We start from the raw sequence: 21,573 nt of genomic DNA, 5'->3' as shown, positions 1-21,573 counted from the left end.
TTGCTCTGTGGCCCAGATGTGGTCTATCTCAGTGAGTGTTCCATGTGCACTTATTGTTGGGGGAACATCCCACAAATGTCAGCTGGAAGAACTGATGGACAGAGTCGTTCCAGTCTTCTTTCCATGTTGATTTTATTTACTTGTTCTATGAATTACTGAGAGAGGATTTTTGGAATCTTTAGCTAAAATTTTGGATTTGTCTTTCTCCCCTCAGTTTTGTCAGTTTTTGCTTCATGTCTTTTGAAAATCTGTTATTAGGTGCATATACATTTAAGGTTAATATGTCTTATTGAGGAATTGACCCCTTCATCATTATGTAACGTCTCTCTTGATCCCCAGTAATATTTCTTGTTCTGAAATATACTTTTTCTGATGCTAATAGAGCCACTCCAGGTTTCTTATGATCAGTGTTCACATGGTCTATCTTTTTCTATCATTTTACTCTCACCTTATCTATGTCTTTTTGTGTCAGGTTAGTTTCCTGTAGACAGCTAAAGTTGGACCTTGCTTTTTTATCTAGCCAGACTACATCTAATACAGTATAGATACAGCTGGGTGTAAACCTACCATCTTGCTAATTGCTTTCAATTTGTCCCATCTGCTCTTTGTTCCTTTTTGCCTCTTTTCCTGTCTTCTTCTAGATTAACTGAGCATTTTTTAATATTCCAACTTATCTCCAGTATTGGCTTATTACCTATAGCCCTATGGTTTATTTTTTAGTAGTTGCTCTAGTGTTAACAATATGCATCTTTAACTGATCACAGTCTACCCCTCAAATAATATTATACCATGTCACGCGTAACCCAAGAACCTCACAACAGCAGACTTCTATTTCCCACCTTCCGTTCTCTCTGCTATTGTTGTCATACATTTTATTTTTCTGTTATAAACCCTACAACACATTGGTATTATTTTTACTTTAAATAGGGACCTATATTTTGAAGAAATTTAAAAATGAGGGAAAGTCTTTTTGTATTTACCCACGTTTACTGCTTCTGCCACTCCCCATTCCTTTATGTAGAGCCAAGTGTCCATTTTGTGTCCTCTCCTTCTTCCTAAAGAACTTCCTTTAACATTTATCACAGTGAATATCTGCTGGTGATAAATTCTGCTAGCTTATCTTTGTCTCTTTAATTCACTTCATTCTTAAAAGATATTTTTCTTGGGTATAAAATTCTTGGTTGACCAGTTTTGTTTTCCCTAAGCACCTTAAAGATGTTGTTCTGTTGTCTTCTGGCCTTCACAGTATCTGATGATAAATCAGCAGGATTTTTTTTTATCTTTGTTCCTTTATACATAGTATGCCTCTTTTTCTCTAACTGCTTTTAAAATTTTCTCTTTATCACTGGTTTTCAGAAATTTGATTATGATATGCCTTGGTGTGGTTTCCTTTGTGTTTATTTGTTTGGGGGTTCATTAAATGACTTAGATTGAGTTCATAGTTTTCATCAAATTTGGAAATTGGTAGCCTTTATTTTTTCTAATATTTTTCTGCCCCTTTTTGGAACTTCAATTACATGTATGTTAGTCTACTTGAGATTGTCCCACAGGTCAGTGAAGCTCCTTTTCATATATATTTTTTTCTCTGTTTTATTTTGAGTAGTTTCTATTGCTTTTTATTCAAATTCACTGAACATTTTCCTGCAATATCTAATCTGCTATTAATCTGTTATCGACTGAATGTTTGTGTCCCCCCAAAATTCATATGTTGAAGCCCTAACCCCCAATGTGACAGTATTTGAAGATGGAGCTTTGGGGAGGTAATTAGGTCATGAGCGTGGGAACCTGGTCTGATGGGATTATTATCCTTATAAGAAGAGACACCAGAGAGCTTGATCTCTCTCTCCCTCTCTCCCTCTCTCCCCCTCTCCCTCTCTCCCTCCCCCTCCCCCTCCCCCCCCCTCTGTGCACATACACTGAGGAAAGGCCATATGAGCACACAGCAAGAAGGCAGCCATCTGCAAGCCAGGAAGAGAGCTCTCACCAGAACCCAACCATGCTGGCACCCTGATCTCGGGCTTCCAGCCTCCAGAGTTGTGAGAAAAATTTATGTTGTTTAAGCCATCCAGTCTATGGTATTTTGTTATGGCAGCCAAGACAGACTAATACATAATCCTATCCAGGGAAATCTTGATTCCTTTTTATTTTTATATTTTCTATTTCTCTCTTTATTATGTTTATATTTTTCTTCAAATCTTTAAGCCTATTGAGCATATTTATAATAGCTCTTTTAATGGTCCTGTCTGCTAATTCTATCATCTCTATCATTTCTGGGTCTATTTCAATTGACTTATTTTTTCTCCCGATTATGGGTCACATTTTTTCTGCTTGTTTGCTGTCTACTAATTTTTGACTGGGGACCTGACATTGTGAATTTTGCATAACCAAGTGTTGAATTTTATCATATTCCTTTAAAGAGTGTTGGACTTTGTTCTGGCAGGCAGTTAAATCAGTTTGATCCTTTTGAGCTTGTCTAAACTTGTTAAAAGCAGATCTAGAGTAGTCTTTCCTTTCCTTTCCTACTAAGGTGTGACCCTTTTGTGAAGCTGTCACTCTGGCGAGTGGGAACGCAAACAATTCCTGGCCCTATGTGAGTCTAGGAATTGTTGAGATGGGCAGGGAAGCAGAGATTGAGGGACTTTTTGAATGACTGGATGTGGAAGGATGAGAGATGGAGAGGAATTACTGGGTGGATGGTGGCATCAGTCACCAATAGGGGGAATATTGGAATGGGGGAGGAGAATGAGTGGATTCCATATCAGACACATTTAATTTTAGGAGACTGCAAGACACATAAGTGGAGATGTCTACCATAACCTTGGATTTGTGATCTGCAGCTCAGAGAAGAGACCAAGGCTTAGAGTATGGACTTGGGAGTTATCAACATGTAACAGTTAAGACCAGCTACCATTTACCAAGCATTTAGTCACACGGTAGTTGAAACCCGGGTGGGAGAATGAGATTACCAAGGGAGATCGTTGAGAAGAGGACTAAGAATATAAGATCTCTCTTAAAGGGAGAAGCGCATGAAGAGACAGAAGAGGAGGGGAGGGAGAAGAAAGAAGAGAGGAGAAGGAATGGTGAGAAAAACCAGAGGGTCATAAAAGCTAAGAGAGCAGAGTTTCAAGGAGAGTGTGGCCAACATTGTCGAATGATAGACCAGTCAGGTAAGATTGAAACAGAAGTCTCCTGGAGTTGGCACCTGGTGAGGGTGTCTGGTGATCTTAGGATCAGCAGCTGTAGTGTCCCAGAGAAGATGGAAGTGAATCCGAGGTGAATGTGAAGTGGAAAGAGTGAGTGTAAATTTCTCTTTCTAGAAGCTTGGTGAGGAAGAGAAGGTTAGTGACAGAGCCAACACTGAAGGTGCTCCATGGAAAAGAAAGGGAGTTTTTGGTGGGAGAGACTTCAGCACGTTTATGGGCTCAGAGGAAAGGCCAGCAGAGAGGGAGAAGTTAAAGATACTTGAGAAAAAGAGGGACAATGGAATAAAGTCATAGAGAAGACAGGAGTAACAAGATTGATAGCACAGGAGGGTCCCCAAGTCTCTACAGTTATTAGGCAGCAAAACTACTCACAGTTGGTGGGAAGACATTATCCATCATCCCATTTTCAAGATAGAAAAATGAAGCCCAAAGGGGGAAGAGACTTGCCTCAAACCATACAGCGCGGGATTTGGCAGAAGAGAGCCTGTCCCACACCCCCAGCCCCTGACTTTCTCTCCCAGAAGGCTCCCTTTGTGTCAGTCTAGGGCCTGGGCCACCCCTGCAGGAACCCAGGGAAAGCTGGCTGTCTGCGTTTCAGAGAGGGGAATGCAGGGAGGATCCTACCAGCACATTCTGGGAAGGAGTGGCTATTGGGAGAGGTCCTGGGGGGAAGAGAGAGCCAGCAGAAAAGCAAAGGCATCTCCACCCAGGCAGCAGCTGCTCTCAAATATGTCACAACTTGTCAGAGAGGCAGGAATAGAAGCCATCCAGGGAGCGGGAGGGGTGGGGTGGCAGGCAAGTCTTCTGAGCCCACAGGGCGGGCAGCACAGGGGGGCTGGCAGGGAGGGGGACAGAGTCCAGAGGTAAGTGTGACAGATATGTGCGGGCAGTTCTAGGTGGGCTGCGACGGGTCCAGAGAACCATCCGTTGCCTTTCAGCGAGACTGAGTGTGGGAGCAGAAGTGGTGACGGGAAAAGGACAAAAGATCCAAGGAGACCTGCCCTCTCTGGTCCTGCGAGTCCATTCCTCAGGCAGAGGCCTGGTCCAGGCCTTCTCAGCACAGTCCTCCCGCCCTGACCCCACGGGCACTTCCTCCAGACCCACATGCTGAGTCAGAGGAAGAATGTCCCTCTCAAATGACCATTGGGATCATTCAGTCCAGCATCTTGATTTATAAATGGGGACACTGTGAGCCAGAGAGGAGAAAGGACAGCCCTGTGCCCTGATGCCTTACCCAGGGCTCCTTCCTCCACCTGCCCGTAACCTCCCGACAGGATTGCCGAACCAGGAGCTGAAGGCCCAGCTCTCTTGGGAACACGAAATACTCTCAAGAAATCCTCACCCATATTTCCAAAGGCCCCAAGGTTCACACCACCACACCCTGCTGAGCCCTGGTACGGTTATTTTTAAACCCAGCTCTGTGCTTTGCGTCCACTGCTCACCTCCCCGTGACCCCCACTCCCTGAGGACCCATCCCCTTCCACCTCCAGGCCGGCACCTCCTCCACCCCAAGGCAGAGATTCTTGATGAATGAGCCTGGCTCCGAGCTCCAGATTCCGGGCAGGGACGGATTTCCCAGTGGTTACCCGATGCTCAGTCCTCAATGGAAACAATGTGTGGCCTCTGGAGGCCTGGGGCCCTCGCCTCTCCCTCTCTCTCTCTCTCTCTCTCCCTCCCTCCCTCTCTCTCTCTCTCTCTGAACTCTCCATTCGAAGCCCAGAGCACCTCCAGCCCCTCGCTGCCTCCTACCTGTGGCCCCAGGCTCACCTGGAAAGCAAATACTCACGTGCAGACCCTCCTTCACCTGTCAGCCTCAGGGAGGGAGAGGAGGCACCTGGATTCAGCCTCCAGGCCTAAGATCAGGCAGCCCAAGAGCCAGCACCCTTCACACTCTGACACTAGTGCTCTGTGCACCCTTTGGCAAGTGACTCCCATTCTCTGGGCCTGTCTCCCGGCATGTAGAGGGAAGAAGGTGGACTAGCCGCTCCTTAGGGTACCCTCTAGCTCCAGCATCCTATGATTCTGTGATCTGTTCTCACCCTGCCACAAAGCCACTGCCCCACAAATAATCACTACGATTTGCATGCCGTGTTCAGGCATCTAGGTCCTGTTGAAATACACATGCCCACCACCCAACCCCCACCTAGTTCTCATCCATAACTCCCAGAGACCCAGCCTAGGAAAAAAGCTGGGGCCTGTTTGGAGAAGCCAGAGACTCCCACCCTCCCAGCCCCTTCTTCTTACTCCTCTATTCCCAGGCACGTGAGACTCGAGAATGGGAAACTTGCTTTGATGTTAGCCAAGCAACTTGGCAGCCCAGGTCAGCCCACCTGCAGGTCAGCAGGAACTGGAAGATGAGAGCTGAGCCTGGGTGTGAAGCTGAGGGGGAGGGGGTGCTAGGAGCAGGTGAAGGGGATTTCTGGCATTTGAAATCCAACCACTACCATGCAAATGAGAGCAGCCCGGCATGCAAATAGCATCAGATTGAGATGGCCGGGTCGGAGCACAAAGAGCCTGGCCTGGAGCCCCAGCTCGGGCACAAGGGTATCCTCTGGAGGGAGCAGGACTGCTGGAGGAGGATGCTGGTCGGGCAGGGGCCCCGTGTGCCCAGCCGGCAGGGGTGGGGATTAGGGCCGGACGCCCTGCTGTCAGCTTGGAGCTGATGGATCGCCGCTGGTGGTGGAGCACAAAGGCTGTTCTGTGCTTGGCACCAATGTGTTCCCATCCATCAGAGGGCAGCCTGCGTGGGGCGGAGTGTGCAGCGGGGGAGGCCGGCCTCTAGATGCGGCTTCCCCACAGCTCAGCTCTGAGAGGAACAAGGTGTGTGAAAGGACAGTCCCCCCCTCAGGGTTTTCAGAGGTCAGAGACACCTGCGCTGCCCTATTTTCCCAGTCCTAGGAGGGTCCGTGCCCCACCGCTGGGCCCTGACATGGTCCCTAGGCCACTTAGACAGACAGGCACAAACACGGAAACAGACAGGGATTCAGTGAAACCCAGACACACAAGGTCACCCTAACCTCCCAGCCCTGCCCTCACCTCTGGTCAGTGGCAGACATCACACAGACCTGGGGCCAAAACTACCCAACCTGAGGGCAAGGCTGAGCCCATGCACAGCTGGCCCAGGTCCAGCCTGCCGGGGCCAGACACAGAGCGGGCTCTCAGAAGACCAGGTTCAGCAGATGTAGGAGAATGAATGAATTCCTTCTCTGGATAATCTTAGCACATTCTCTGGCCTGCTCCTCCATCACCTAACACTTCCCACCTCGGCTGGATGACTTAGTGACCATCTTCCTCACTCGACTGTGAGTACGGTGCAGGCAGAGAGACCACGTCTCATTCACGTCAGTGACCCTGGCACCAGCACAAGGTGTGCAACACATGCTTCTGGATTGAAAGAGCGAGTGAATCAACATACACACGTGGGGCGGGGCCAGGTCCGCCCAGCCCTGCTGCGCTGGCTCCCGGGAGGCAATGAAGACAGCCAGGGGAACAGCGTGAGGGGGGAAGCCAGGACGGAGGAGAGGACAAAGCAAGGGAAGGCATTCATATTTACCGGGTGTTCCCATGTGCCCGGTGCCCTTTGACTAATGTAAGCACCATTCCCGTATCACACATGTGCACAATGCACTCATCACCCCTGTGCCAGGTGAAACACGCGTCCTCTCACGGCCAGATCCACCCTCCGGCCTCTGAATGGGTTGTTCGGACATTCAGCACCTCACTCCTAGATGCTCGTCAGGTCTTCCGTGTGTCTCCTCGCCTCCACACCCAGCTGGGCGTCCTCACATCTTTGCAGGCTTGTCCCATCACCCACTTACCTGAACCCCGAGCGCCACACAAACCTGTCTACCCGATGTCTGCCCCTCCTCTCCTCTTCTCATCCTAATGCTACTTGTTCTTCAAGACCCAGCCCAGTGCCCTCCTCCTCCACAGACCCCAACCTTCAGTGATCTTGACTTGCTATAAACTCCTAAACACTTGTTTGATGGACCTGCCATTTGCAATTGACCGTGGCCCCCATGTTTACTGCTGAATTTCAACAACTCTCTCTTGCACTGTAGTTTAACATTCACTTCAGTGTCCATACTTGCCAACCAGATAGTAAGATCCTGAAAATCACCACGGAACGAGCCCAGTTCTCCATCTTTCGTTTTTTAGAGGACATGGACCTTGTGAGACAGATTGGACCCAAAGGACTCAACAGTGCCACTCCTGGGTCTCCACAGTAACTCCAACATCACTCCTCAACTCAGGCTCAAAGGGTTCAAGTGCAAACTGCGGCAAAGTGCTTTTCTCTTTTTTCTTTTCTTGGTGGGGGTGTGTTAGAAATAGAGATTCTTCTTCAGTCCCGCTGGTCAGGGTTCAGAAGCCACAGGCCCTGTGCCGCACTCACTATCACATGAGGGAGGCCGAGAACCACTTTAGGGCCTCACTGCTCCCCTTCAACATGCTCGGGATTTTTACCGTCCAGCTATGTCCCTTCTCATCCCTGTTCCCTTCCCCAAAAGGACACCAGCATTTCCTGGCTCTTCACCGTGGACAAGGAGAGGAGGGGAAGCGGGGCCTCACCTCCACGCTGACCTTACCTCCCCAGGGAAGTCTTCCCGGATCCAGCACCACTCCTCTTCCCCTTATTATTGTTGAACTGGCTGGAACCTGTAACATCAGTCCCATCTGTCATAGGAAGGAGGATCAGACTTAGTCCACGGGGTCCTAAAGAAAAAACTGGGACCGAAGGAAAAAAGATAGAGGGAGCAGATTGCAGTTCAAAACCCAGAAGGCATCCCTGTGGCCAGAGCTGCACATCAGTGGAACCAGCTGCCTTGTGAGAGCAGCAGAAGTTGGACAATCGCCACCTGGGAAGAGGATTCAGACATGGGGGGTTGGGTAGATCTAGGCAAGCATCGGGGTCTCCTAGATGGTGAGGTACTGGAGGGCAGAGACCCCCCCTTGGGCAGCGCTGTACCCCTTCAGCCCTGAGCCTGAGCCCTTTCACTGCTGGTCTCTGACGCCTGCACGCTTCATCGGGAGCATCAGGCCTCTCAGACCCCAAGCCTGCTGAGAGGTGACCACGGCTGAGAAGACCAAAGATTAAGTAGTCCGTCCTCCACCTGACATCTGAGACCTGCAGGACAGTGTGAAGGGGATGGCTCAGACGGGAAGACGCAGCACAACCGAGCCAGGTCGTGAGGGAGAGGGGAGATGTAAACTGCATTTAAGGGCCTCTGCTTTCTCTCCTTCCCACCCCACCCGCAGCAAGGAATCCAGAAAGTCTTGGTGTCCAAATGGGGCAGGAAATAGAGCTGTGGAGGTGACACAGGGGGACAGAGAAATGATGGAGTGAGAGAGGGAGGAGGCCGGGCTTGATAGACCTTGACCTTGACTTTGTGGGGAAGGGGCAGTGTCGGCTGCTCAGACCCTGACCAGCTGTGTTAAAGAGAAAAGTTCCACTGAACCTGACAAAAAAGAAAAACAAGACCAAAAAGTTCCTCTTGCCTCAGTTTACCCCTGGTTACACAAGACCTAAGAGATGTGATGTCAAAGCTGCTTTGGGAACCCAGAAGTTGAGTCCAGTCTGTGAGTTTCCCTCCTTCTGACCCTGCACATTGAGCTCCCACACGCCTCGGATGGGAGCAGCCTCAGCCTTGGGAGCAGAGCGTTTCAAAGAGTCTCATCTGAATGATACGGTCTGGAAGCAGCGGGATGGATAAATTGACTTCCTAAGACCCCTTCCAGCCTCAACCCACCCTTCCCTGTTCCCTCCTGCCCTGCACCCCGCTTCTTTGTGACTAGCAAGGAGATAGCAGGCAGACCGCCAGCCAGGAGTAATTGAAAGGAGCAGATGAGAGGAGACTGTGTGTCCTCCCCCACCTCCCCTGCCCCACAGGGGCTGCGGAGAAACGAAAACTAATCAAATTACACCCGACGGCCTCCTTGCCGGTGCACAGGAGCCAGCCTGGGCCAGGGGCAGGCTGGCGGGGTGGGTGGGGGCCGGGGGGCGGAGAGGGAAGGGGCATCACTCCTAATCCACTGTGAACGTCTTGATGTGCAGCAACAGCTTAGAGGGGGCTCAGGTTTCGGTGGCGTTGGCTATATTTATCTCTGGTTCCATGCCAGCAGGGAGGGTTTAAATGGCACCCAGCAGTTGGCGTGAGGGGCTGCAGGAGCTTGGGGGCTGGTGGCAGGAACGAGTCTTTTCCGACCCCATGGAGCTGTATGAGACATCCCCCTACTTCTACCAGGAACCCCACTTCTATGATGGGGAAAACTACCTTCCCGTCCACCTCCAGGGCTTCGAGCCACCGGGCTATGAGCGGACTGAGCTCAGCCTGAGCCCTGAGGCCCGAGGGCCCCTGGAAGACAAGGGCCTGGGGACCCCGGAGCACTGCCCAGGCCAGTGTCTGCCATGGGCGTGTAAGGTGTGTAAGAGGAAGTCTGTGTCCGTGGACCGGCGGCGTGCGGCCACACTGAGGGAGAAGCGCCGGCTCAAGAAGGTGAACGAGGCCTTCGAGGCCCTGAAGAGGAGCACCCTGCTCAACCCCAATCAGCGGCTGCCCAAGGTGGAGATCCTGCGCAGCGCCATCCAGTACATCGAGCGCCTGCAGGCCCTGCTCAGCTCCCTCAACCAGGAGGAGCGCGACCTCCGCTACCGGGGCGGGGGCGGGCCCCAGCCAGGGGTAAGTGGCCATCCCACCCACCTGCCCCAGGGGCGGGGGCCACAGGGAGGCCCCTGGGCAGCCTTGGGACCCTGTGGTGGGGCTTAGTCAGACGCCTGGGGCAGCTGCCAGGCAGGGTCTTAGGGGGCCGCAGGACCCTGTGTCAGAGCTGGGCGGTCCAGCTGACCTCCTGGGTCCCCATGCCCTTTCCGGACGAGGCAGAGGCAGCGAGGGGAGAACAGATGTGGAGGCGGGTGGCTGAGGACTGAGGGAGGGACCCAAGGAGCAATCCAGAGTCAGCCCTGGTGGGGTGAAGAATCCCAGGGCCTAGGGACGGGCCCTACAAGAGAAGCTGTGCTCCCCGCCCCACCCCTCTCCTGGGTGCCGCTAAGCAGAGAGAAAACCACTCAGTCTCTCTTGTGGAACCCCAGCAGGCCTGCACAGAAGTGACCCTGGTGGGGCCGGCCACTCTGCTCCCTCACCCTCTCCCAGAGTCGGGAGAACCACAGACCCCTTTGCGACAGTCTTATGAGGGCAGAATCGCCAGCAGGACGGAGGCCAGGAGAGGCCTGGAAGCAGAGGCTCTGTGGCCAGGCGGGGGCATGAAAGAAGCTGACTGTGAAGATTTGGTGGGGGTAGCCAGGCTGGAGGGCTGCAGCCTGTGGCCCACCCCCTAGCCTCACCACAGGTGCTCCTGCCCATTGGGCCTGGACAGAGAGGCACCACCGAAAGCACTGTGCCCTGACTGGGGGCCTTTGCCCTATCTTGTAGGTGCCCAGCGACTGCAGCGCCCACAGCGCCTCCTGCAGTCCGGAGTGGGGCAGCGCACTGGAGTTCGGCCCCAGCCCAGCGGGTGAGTGAGGCAGGACCCTCGGCCCACATCGCTCCACCTGTCTCTGGCCCAGTGTCCCCTCACCTTATTCCCGGCTCCAGTCCTCTTCCCTGGCCTCTCGAGGGACCCGCTGGACCCAGGGCCCCGCAGGGTGGACTGGGAGGCCCCATGCCTCCCTGAAGCCCTGAGCAGCCAAGGACAGGCCAGGCCTCCTGCAGCTCCCCCGGTGATGCCGGGTGGCTGACCTTCTTCACACAGAGGAGAATGTCCCTGCCTCAAGGGTCCCTGGGGATTGCTGAGTCAGTGCTGCAAACCCGGGCCAGCTAAGGGCAGCTCCAGTCTCCCATGATACACCATCCTGGCTCCACCTCTGGCTGGAATAGCCGCTTCTGAATCCTAACCCCACTAGGGGAGCTCAGAGAGGAGGCACACACATTCACATACACATGCACACCATCGGGAACAGCATGGGCTGGGGAGTTTTGCTCACCCAAATGTCCCAGAAAACCTGCGCCACACCAAAGGGCTCATCCCCTGCCCTGGGTCTTGGGCCCCCAGGTAACATCCTCCCACTGTCTCCTCACAGATCATCTGCTCACAGCTGACCCTACAGATGCTCACAACCTGCACTCCCTCACCTCCATCGTAGACAGCATCACAGTGGACGATGTGTCTGTGGCCTTCCCAGATGAAACCATGTCCAACTGAGATCATCTGCCAGGCTGGGCATCCGTGAGAGCCCCTCAAGCTGGCCACAGTGCCACCACTTCTGCAGCAGGGGTCTCCTAAGCCAGGCTGTCCTGATGCCAGGAAGCCAGCCCTGGGGCTGCCAAATGCCAGACTATCCCCCTCCTCATCTGTGCCAGTTAACCCACCACCCCGAGAGGGAATGGATGCTCTCATTTAGCTGACTCCTCAGAGCGGAGGGCATCCCGTTTCCAGAGAGATAAAGTGGGGACCAGGGTGCCCCCTTGCGTGTGCCCCCCAGGGGCAAACTCAGGAGCTTCCCTTTGATCATGATGGAGCCTCCAATCCCACCCCCTCAAGAGAAACAGTTTGAGAGGAAGACGGTATCCTGACTGGACCAGCTGTGCACATCTCCTGTCCTTGTCTCTTCCTGACCCAGTGGCTGGGCTGGGCCCGCCCTGACCCGGGGAGAAGAAGGGGAGGAACGCCCTCTGTTCCCAAGTCCCTGGGGGGCCAAGCTTTTGTGGTGAATATCGGGAACCTTACAGCGGTTTTATGTTTTGTTTTGTTTTGTGTTGTGTGTTGTTTGTAAAGCTGCCATCTGACCAAGGTCTCCTGTGCTCAAGCTGCCAGGGACAGGTGGGGTGGGGGGCAGGGGTCTTGGGTGATTTCTTTTGTTAACTAAGCATTGTGTGGTTTTGCCATTGTTTTTTTTTTTTTTTTTTTTGCTAACTTATTTGTATTTCCTTTTTTAAAAAATGAATAAAGACTGGGTGCTAGAAGAGTCTGGGTGATGATGCAACAGGGGGTGCCCATGGCTCCCCGCCCCGCAGTGGTTCAGACTCAGTGGAGGTGGGGCTTCCAAGGATGGAGAGGTGGGTCTCCAGAGCATGGGAGGCACCATCTTGCTGCTGGTCACTAGGCGCCGGGACCCTGCTCTTCTTGCCATGACAAAGGAAGCCAGGACTGGTCTACAGGCAGGGTGAAACCAGACTCCACACAAATCCTGTGGGACACGCAGGAAGCCCCACTGAGCATCGAACCACAGACACTGTTCACAGCCCAAGGCCCTCTGTCTCCTATCCCAACAGATCCCTTCCCTCCTATTAACTGAGCGTGCTCACATGCCTGGCGCTCAGCCCACAACCAGCGGGCAAGGCTGCAGAGCTAGAATTCGGGCCCCTCCCCGATCCCTGCCTCTCCTCAGGTGTGACATTACCAGGAGCCCTGTAAGGAAGGGGAGGTGACTGAATCAGGGGGTTGGGGTCAGACACTGTCACCTCCTCACAGGCCAACCCCTCACCACACGCTTCATTCCTCCAGGCTGAGGGGATTCTGGCTCCTGCCTACAGCTCAGAGGATGAAGGAGGGAGGAACAAGCACTGGAGGAGAAGCTGGTTCTCTTCATATGGGATGCTGTTTTCCAAAGCCTGGCTTCCTGGGGAAGAAGGTGGGTGGAGACTTGAGAACAAAGATTTTGGATGGAGATTACATAAAGATTCAAGGAGGAGGTATCAGGAGCTAGAATTCGAATGGACCATGAACATCTGCTAAAAACTTTATTATTCCCACTGTTTCAGGCTAAGTGTGTCTGATTTATTGCAAATTACAAGTTTCAGAATCATTACAGAAGTCTGGGGTACTTTCCAGATCCCACTCAATAATTCGGGGCCCTTGACAACAAACCTTACCCAGTTTACTGACCAGACTCTCGTGCCCATTCTGCTCTTGCTCTGGGCTCAGCTGGGCAGTCCGCCCACTCCTGCCCTCTTGACTTGCTCCTGAAGATGGGGGTCAACACTCTGCCTAAGGAAAAGCAGGCTCCCAGAACTGGGTGAGAGCGTCTCCCGGGGCCTGCTCATCCCAAGCAGCAAGTCAGGGCTGGGCCTACTGGGAATCACAAACTGGCCTCATCTGCCCCCATTTGTGGGATGATTTCCTTCTTGAATCTGTCACTGTATTTGCAGGCTTACCTTCTAGGAAGGGCTGGAATACTACGTCATCCCCACAACTCCAAGCTCTCCAATTCACCCCCTTATTACCCACCGAAAATACTGAACTACACATTCAAGGGGGCTCTTCTCCCCTCAGGTTCGCTGCCCCTGCCCCTCCCGAGCTCCCATGGTGGATACAGTCCCGTGTCCTCAGTTGCCCCCCTTCTTACTGAGGCTTGAGGGGCCAAGAAGGACACTTACCTCTATTAAGCAGCCGATAGGCTCTGGGGTGCTGGCTATATTTTTAAAGTTTATTCCTCTTCAGTTATATCAATTGCAAACTGAGGTTCATGTTCATAACCTGGTAAGAATGAACAGTCCTCAGCAGTGGACATTAGGGCCCGTAGTTCCGGGCCATCGTCAGGTGTAGCCACTGTCTAATTCCTTCTCTTTCACAGATTTAAGTCCTTAAGCCTCCCACAGGGAGGAACAATGTGCCGGGATTTCACAGGCGTGAATGGAGAACTGCAAGCCAGCCCAGCCTCACTCGTTATTTTCTAAGAATAAACAATTGTCATCAAAGCCCAGGCACTTTCTTAAATTAACAAATGCCTGGCCTTCACAACTGAATTACAGATAAGACTCCAGTTAATGAATAATGAGTGGTAGTTCTTTAGGGAAATTAGCTTTAATTCGGTCTCCAGTGGAAGCACCTGCAATAAATCAAACCAGGTTGATCAAAAGTTGCCTAGTAATGGGCTTTGGGGAACCTGCCAGAAAAAAGACAAGAATTCCTTGAAACTGCCATACCAATTGTTACTGTGTCAACAGGAACTTCTTCAGTGTCTAGGTAAGAGTGTGAACTGCACAGTGCTGTGAGTACTATCTGCTACACTCCAACCAACACTCTTAGGCATCTAACTTCTCGAAGCAATCTATTCGAAAAGAAAACCTTTCTAAGTGCCATAGGCCTATGGGTGGCTGGACCTCCGGGAGAGGGAAGTAGAGAGGGGAGAATGGAGAGTGAGAGAAGAGGAGCCCCCTCGGCTCAGGTGTCTTGTTTCGTGGGTAAGATGCCACCCCAGCGTGTCACATCCCTTGGACTTGTCTGCATTCCTGGCTTCTGGGCTCTAGGTTGGGGCAGAGGCGCCTGCAGGTGAGCAAAAGCTCAGGAAGACTGACGGCTCCCAGTTGGGCTGGATCTTGGCTAAGGAGGCACAACCCAGGCCCAATGGGACCCTCAGGTCTCCACTCCACAGCGATTCTGGCTGTGCTCTCCCCTTAGCCACAGGCAACCACCAGATCCAGACTCTGCCTCTCACGCTGCTGGGAACATTCCCAGGGGAGGCAAAGGAACGTGTTCTAGGTGAGAAACCTAGATTCTTCTTTCTTTTCTACAAATGCCAACAGAAAAACAATGTTGAGGTCTCATCCCAAGCTCAGCATGTCCAAAATCAAACTCATTTCCACATAAGCCTACTCTCCTACCTTCCCCATCCCAGTGGATGGCAACACTGGGACACTGAAGTCTTCCTGGATTCCTTCAGATCTCATTCCTGTAGCCAGCTGGTCACCAAGGCTGGTTGATTCTACCTTTGATCATGGAGAGTGGGAAGGGAACCCCAGAGGCCTGTAGGCACTAGGCCAGCACCTCCCCTCGCCTGTGTGGCCTGGTCTTGCTCCCATCCTGTCATCTGTACCCAAGGGCGCTGCCATCCTGCACCACCAGTGTTTGGGACACTGTCAGCCTTGGAGAAGACACAGGACGTATCGTGCATTATGCTGCCCTCAGGGAGTTCACCATCCAGGTGGGAAGAAACATGGCCCCACGAAGATCACAAAGACTGCATGAGTCATACAGATGCACAGGTTTGGGAAAGGGAGCTGGGGGAGGCTTAGCTGAGGGGCAGGGGCTTGCACTCACTTAAAAGAGAAGAAGTGGGGCCGGCCCGGTGGCGCAAGCGGTTAAGTGCGCGCGCTCCGCTGCGGCGGCCCGGGGTTCGCTGGTTCGGATCCCGGGCGCGCACCGACGCACTGCTTGGCAAGCCATGCTGTGGCGGCGTCCCATATAAAGTGGAGGAAGATGGGCACAGATGTTAGCCCAGGGCCGTCTTCCTCAGCAAAAAAAGAGGAGGATTGGCAGATGTTAGCACAGGGCTGATCTCCTCACAAAAAAAAAAAAAAAAAAAGAGAAGTAACATTTCATAGGCACTCCTGGCCAGGCCAGAAGTTTTAATGGACACCTTGTAGTCAAGGACGAGGGGCTGCAGCCAAAAGACCTGGGTGTGAGACCCACATCTGTCTCTTAGCAGCTGTGCAGCTTCAGCCTGATGATTTCCTGTTCTGCAAAATGGTGACGACAACGCATCACGGGTTGTGAGGATTAAATGAGCTAGCATACTGAGCACGCTTAAAACAGCATCTGGCACACAGTTTTTAGCTTTACTTAATAATAATCCTTATAAAAACCCTGAGATAAGGTTGGTTCGTGTATTCATTCAAGCATGTCCGTCTAGGGATATAGAGATCAACAAGACTGACTTCAGGGAGCCTCCTCACAGCTCAGTGTGCAAAACAAAGCAGGAGACAATGACCACACAGTACCACAGTGCACAGTGCCAGGGAAGCAAAGAGCTGTTGGTTTTCCATCTCTGCTGGGGAGGGCGGCTGGCACCTCCCAGGCAACGCCTGAAGTGGGTTTAGAAGGTTCGCAGCTGCAAAGGCAAGGACAGAAGCGCCTGTCTGCCTTCTGTGATGGGGCTGGGTGCACACAACGCTTCTGAGTTAGGTGGACTCGAGACTCGTGGGGGAGAGGGCACCGGAGCAAGTCCTGAAGGGCTTCTCACGAAACACTGAGGAGCTGGACCTCGACCTAGAGGTGGGGGGCTGCCATAAGTGTGAAGACGGGGTGATGTGACAGAGGCGTTTCCAGCAGTAACTCTGGGAGCAGCAGGAAGGCTACGGGGAGAGTAGAGCAAGACCGGGGAGTAGGGAGCAGAGGAATAAAGCCAGCCTGGCCCCAGGGCTCCTCACCCCTTCTTCTCCACTCCCTTGCCACAAGCAACCCAAACAGTAACCTTCCGATCCCGTGGTTATATAAGCAACACAAGGTTACTGACGACAAATTTTTTAAACTCTGACGTTTACCTCCCAGAGCACAGCAGCACTTCCGGCTGTGGAAGAAGCTGCACATATCAGGTGAGCTCAGAGTTAAGAAAAGACCAGAGCCATGTATACATTGTCTTAAAAGCAGGTTGTTTATTGGTACGTACACACCCACACTCACACACCCCTGCAGACCCATTCCTGATGTACTGAGCCAGTACAGTACTGAGAAGGGACCTGACAAGATACAGAAGGCTGGTGAGGGGGCCTCAGCTCACTGGTGACTCTCCAAATATAGAAAATATACTGACTGTGAGGCCAGGGATACACCAAACAACAGCCTTCCATCCCTGTGTGCACAGGCTTCTCTTCTCCGTCGCCTCCCTGCACCTCTCCATCACATCCCAAAATGCCCTGAATGGACCCACGTCCCTGCTGCCTTAGGACATGACCAGCCATGACTGGGGATTAAGTTGCAGAGGAAAGACGGGCTGAGTCTCCCACTGAGCTAGCCCATCGCGAGTCCCCTGAAGGAGTTAGATGGCCTTGTGGTCCCCAACTCCCCCAATCTTAAGAATCTAGGGTTTCTACATAATCTTATCCTCCACATCCAGGGACAGGGGCTCTTTCTCTCCCTCCAGCTCATCTGCTGCTCGAGAACTCCTGCAGCTCCATTTGCAGCGGCCTGACACGGAGGGCAGGGAACAATCAGGGAGAGCAAGGGCAGTGGTTGCCTTGACCAAGCCCAGGAGAGCCCACCCAGCCCAGGTGACGTTATCATCACCATTTTGCAGAACAGGAAATCACCAGGCTGAAGCTGCACAGCTGGTAAGAGACAGACTGGTGGACCTCTCCTCCAAGGAAAAGGAGCAAGAGGCCCTGAGCCCCGGCACCGCCCAAGCCCCATCTCTCCTGGACGGGAAGCTCTGACCCATTAACCTACCTGACAGCCTCACACCCACTCAGAAGCCAAGTCGACTGGGTTGCAAACCAGCTGCTCAGCCACCTGCAGGACAGCACCACACTCTCCAGGAAACGTGCTCCTCTCCTCTCCCCTGGATGAAGCCCTGGGTTCCATCAACTCACCCTGGACTTGGGTCCCAAACACTTCTAGGCACCTCAGCAGGATGAGGAAGTGCATGAGGAAGGATTTCTTGGGAATGACATTCCTACCAAAGCAGGGCCTGTACCCCTCAGCCCTGGTTGCCACCATGGTGCTGGAGAAGCAAGTGAAGTGGTGCGAGCCACGGGGTCTCACGGATTTCTGGAGGAGGCAGTCTCTGCACACCAAGAGAGCCAAGGGGTGGGTGACTGGGGACAAGCAGGAGAGTGACAGCCGTCACCAACACTGGGTTTCCTCAAGCTGGAAACTCACAGAAAAGGAAGCTTTATTTTCTTCCCAGGAGATCAGGGGAAGGAAGCCTCAGACTACCTTTTTCCCAAACTTGATTTTAAGGTCAATGTATACTCAATCCACTCATCAGGTATATTCTTTTGGGGCTGGGATTACTAAAGAAGTGGGGCAGAGTGGGAAACCACGGGGAGAGATGCTGGGAGCAGAGTTGGCACCGCCCCAGAGCCAAGATCCACACAACCCGCTGCCCCCAGTCCAGCAGCAGCTCCACCCACAGCTGGGGCAGGAGGCATTCCCACTGCCCTTTGGGCTTAAGGCTACCACAGGCCATTGGCTCTCCCTCCAGCTGGCCTGCCTGCACCACTCACTAGGCAGGACAGCTGAGAGTTTCCCAACCCTCACACTTGGACCAAAACTCAGGGGCCCATTTATCTCAGATTCTTCCCAAACTCATGTCTGGATTCAGCTTAAGCCAGGGCCTGGAATCTCCACCCCAGCTGCACCATCCCGAGGGAGAAGCGGACCTTCAGCAGCCCCTCCCAGCCCCTATGGTGGCAGGAGCTGCAGTTGGAGGCAGGAGCTGCAGTTGCGGAGATGAGCTGCAGAGGAATAACGCTGGGACGCCTAAACCAAATGTCAGACCATCTGGCACAGCCCAGAGGTGGACAGGGACCACAAGACCAAACAGCTCAAACGAGGCAGAGTCTGAAGTGCCCTTTTCTTGGAAGGGCCATCATCCCCAGCCCTGGGCCTGGCGTCCTGGTCTCTGGTGGAGGTCGTGGTCCAGCCCAGGCCAAGTCCCGAAGAGAAAGAGTGGAGTCACACCCACCCTGGGCTGCCGTCCTCTCGCTCCTGCAGAATCCCAAGCATGGACAACCTGAGTGCCGGCACACCACCAGGAGACCCAGCCACATCCTTGACAGGCTTACAAAGGACACACGTGGGACTAGGGGGGAATACGGTAGGAGGACGAGTATATTGTGAGATCCAGGGCCACTGGCAAGTCACAGATGAGACTAGGAGACATGGGAGGAAGGGGACTGAGCAGGAGGGGTCAGGGCGTGGGAGCCTGGAAAGCCAGCAGGAGGAAGCCGGCCCAGGGCTGTGGCTAGTCCTGGAAGGCGGAAAGCATGTGTCCGTAGAGATAGTGGGAGTGAGCTAAGAGAAAAAGAGACAGGCATCGCCGGTGAGCTAGCAGTTAGTCCCCTGAAGGCTGGCGTTGCAAGGAACGTGGGGTGCTTGCCCGGGCCAGACGGAGCGGGAAGGGCAGGCCGGGCAGGAGGCCGGGGCGGCACAGGGAGGCCGGGGCCGGGCCCACTTACCCCGAGCCACAGGCACCCCGGTCAGACTCGGGGCGGGAGGGGTCAGCAGGAATAGGTCCGAACCGTAGAAGTCTCCAGTCTCAGCGCACCCGCCGTCCCGGCTGGGCGGGGTCGGCGGCCGCGGGAGAACACAGAGCCCGGTTGGCGCGCGCTCGCCAGGCGGGCAGCTGTGCGCCCGGCCCGGCCTTGCCTACGCCCGCCGCGCTCCACCCGAGGCGGACGCCCGCGGCCTGTCACTCACCTTCGGGCACCACCTTCTTCGGCGGGGCGGGCGGGGGCTGCAGGAGCCCCAGCGTGGACACGCGGAAGCCCGCGGTGAGCGTCTCGCCGCCTGGGGGTTCCCGCGGCCGGAAGCGTTTCCACCAGGAGGGCGCGCGGCGGAACACCTTGTCCTCGCCCTGCAGTGGGGACGCGCAGAGGCCAAGGGGCGGTTTGGAATGGCCACCCTCACTCCCTGGGCAGGAGGCGGGGGGCAGTTGAGGCTGGTTCTAGGCGTACCAACTCGTCCCTTTGGAGAAAGGGAGCAAGGTTCCTTCCCCTTTCTGGCCCTTAGGTTTTCCGTCTGTAAAATGGCTTGCGCTCAAGTGGATGAGTCCCAGGGGCTCTCCCCCTCTGGAATTCCCTCTCAGTGGTGGGCTCTGTCATCATCCTGCAGGTGAACTCTCTTCCCCGCCCCAATCATCTCAGACTGGGCTTGTTATGCCCTTGACCTTTCCAGGATTCCTCTTCTCAGCCGCCTCCCATGGGTGGAGTCACCAGCCAGCTCCCATCCACCCCCACCTGCCCTTCTGGGGCCTCAGTGTGGCTGCAGCCTGTCTGCTGGAAAAGCCTGGCTCAGGAGACCTGGCTTTCAATTATGGCTCTGCCATTTTACTAGCTGTGTGACCCTGGGCAAGTTAAGTGACCTCTCTGAGCTTCAGCTTCCTTATCTGTAAAGAGGAATGACCTCTGCCCTATGTGTTTCCCAGGCTGCCTATTCCTAATGGGATCAGGTGAGAACACCTGTGACAGTGAAGGGTCAGGCAGATGGCCAATCAGAGGCAGCTTCCTCCAAAGGATGCGGTGGGCAGCCCCCTGCCATCTGCCAGCCAAGTCTCCAAAATGACCATCTCTGCCAAAGGGCCCCCAAGTCCTCGCTCTACATAGGCCCCTCTGCACAGGCCTCCCCACGCACCCTTCCAGCCCACATCCACCCCATTAGAAGCCACACCTCATCTCCCTCCACCCTGTGTTCTGGGAACTGGAGCAGGCCCAGTGCTGCCAGCAGGAAAAAGGACACACCCCCAGTTCCTGCCTGCCAGCCCCTCCTGCCCACTCCCAGGGTCTGCCACCTGGGCCCTAAGCAGGCAAAACGCTCCCATCAGTTGTCAGCACCACGTACCTCCGTCCTAGCAGGGATTTTACATGTCCTTATGAGATTATTTCATTAATCTCTCTCTCTCCCCACCCCAGTCTCTCCCTCTCTCTGTCAAATTCTGTGATCCAGGGGACAGAGACCATGACCTCTTTTGCTCCAACCAATGATCCCAGTCACTAAGCAGTCCTGGGAACCTGGCAGGCACTCAGTAAATATTTGTTCAGTGAATGGATGGCAGCTGGCCCATCCCTGAGTCTATCAGGAACTTTCCTCATCATTCCTGTTCTCCCATGATCCTGCCCTCAGCCAAACCCAGAGCCTTTCCCCGCCCCGCCCCCCTCTCTCTCTCTCTGTCTCCGTTTCTCTCCATTTCCACCTCAGGCCAACCTGAAGGGCTTGTCTATTCCTCCCCTGTCCCCCAACAGTAAGATGTTTTTCCTGCTCCCCGTCTGCTCATTTCCCTGGAGTCCGGCTCTCCATGTAGGGGGAACTGGATGCAGCCCAGCAGGGCCTTGAAGCTGGGGAAACTCAGAACCAGAAGCTGGCAGAGGGAGGAGTCGCAGGGATGGTTCAAGGTTGCTGCCGATGGCTAGAGAGCTGGACAGGAGCAGTTTCCTTGGATCTCCGACCCACACACACACACCAACTCTCACTTTATTCCCAGGAGCTGGCCTTCTACTTTGAGCTTCCCGCAAGAACCAGTTCTCTCCAGCCCTACACTGAGCTGCATCCCAGAAACCCACTGCACTGCCAGATGACACCACCTACTCAACCACTCCACCCAGCGTCTGCGGCCTGAGAGGCCAGCTAGCTCCGCGTGCCTCCAGGAGGCCGCGGGACGCAGCAGAATGCACGCAGCAACCAGACACACATTGGCTCCAGTCCTGCTCTGCCATGCATCAGCCCATGAGAGCAGGTAAGTTACCTCTCTGAGCCTCGATTCCTCATCTGTCCGGTGGGACAGGAACCTGTTTCACATGACGATTGTCAGCACAAAGGAAGATGTCTGCCGGCACTGCACCACCAGGTCTGGCCCAGTGACTGCCACGAGTCAACATTCAAGGAATATTTTTGTAAGGACTGAAGGAATAAACAGCTTTCTAAATTAGAAAGCACCATACAA

The 21,573-nt window shown here is 53.8% G+C and overlaps 2 protein-coding genes across 10 annotated transcripts in view; one reads left to right on the top strand and one right to left on the bottom strand.

Moving 5' to 3' along the window:
* The first annotated feature begins 9,409 nt into the window (after positions 1–9,409).
* MYOG (myogenin) lies at positions 9,410–11,403 on the top strand. Its single transcript, XM_058533942.1, has 3 exons — positions 9,410–9,880; positions 10,631–10,712; positions 11,278–11,403. Exons 1-3 carry the CDS (start codon positions 9,410–9,412, stop codon positions 11,397–11,399), a joined length of 675 nt encoding a protein of 224 aa, XP_058389925.1. The 3' UTR covers positions 11,400–11,403.
* A 5,143-nt stretch (positions 11,404–16,546) lies between these two features.
* The window catches only part of PPFIA4 (PTPRF interacting protein alpha 4), a 44,817-nt gene continuing 39,790 nt past the window's right edge, over positions 16,547–21,573 (bottom strand). For 5 of the 9 annotated variants that reach the window (XM_058533852.1, XM_058533857.1, XM_058533853.1 and 2 more), the window contains 2 exons: positions 19,335–19,491; positions 16,547–18,623 (listed from right to left, as the gene is read on the bottom strand). In XM_058533852.1, the coding sequence (XP_058389835.1) occupies positions 18,505–18,623; positions 19,335–19,491 (276 nt within the window). In that variant the 3' untranslated portion in view covers positions 16,547–18,504. Of the gene's footprint in view, positions 18,930–18,949; positions 19,195–19,334; positions 19,492–21,573 lie in introns of those variants that run through there. The other 4 variants (XM_058533863.1, XM_058533865.1, XM_058533854.1 and 1 more) reach the window with 2 other exon arrangements.

This window comes from Diceros bicornis, chromosome 38 (genome assembly GCF_020826845.1).
Source record: "Diceros bicornis minor isolate mBicDic1 chromosome 38, mDicBic1.mat.cur, whole genome shotgun sequence".
NCBI lineage: Eukaryota > Metazoa > Chordata > Mammalia > Perissodactyla > Rhinocerotidae > Diceros > Diceros bicornis.
Note: the sequence above shows the minus strand (reverse complement) of the source record. Positions and strands in the feature narration are given on the sequence as shown.

Coding starts and splice junctions, on each gene's coding strand:
- MYOG (XM_058533942.1), top strand. CDS start 9,410: ATGGAGCTGTATGAGACATCCCCCTACTTCTACCAGGAACCCCACTTC. Junction 9,881..10,630: donor GGGGCGGGCCCCAGCCAGGG/GTAAGTGGCCAT, acceptor CCTATCTTGTAG/GTGCCCAGCGACTGCAGCGC. Junction 10,713..11,277: donor GTTCGGCCCCAGCCCAGCGG/GTGAGTGAGGCA, acceptor GTCTCCTCACAG/ATCATCTGCTCACAGCTGAC.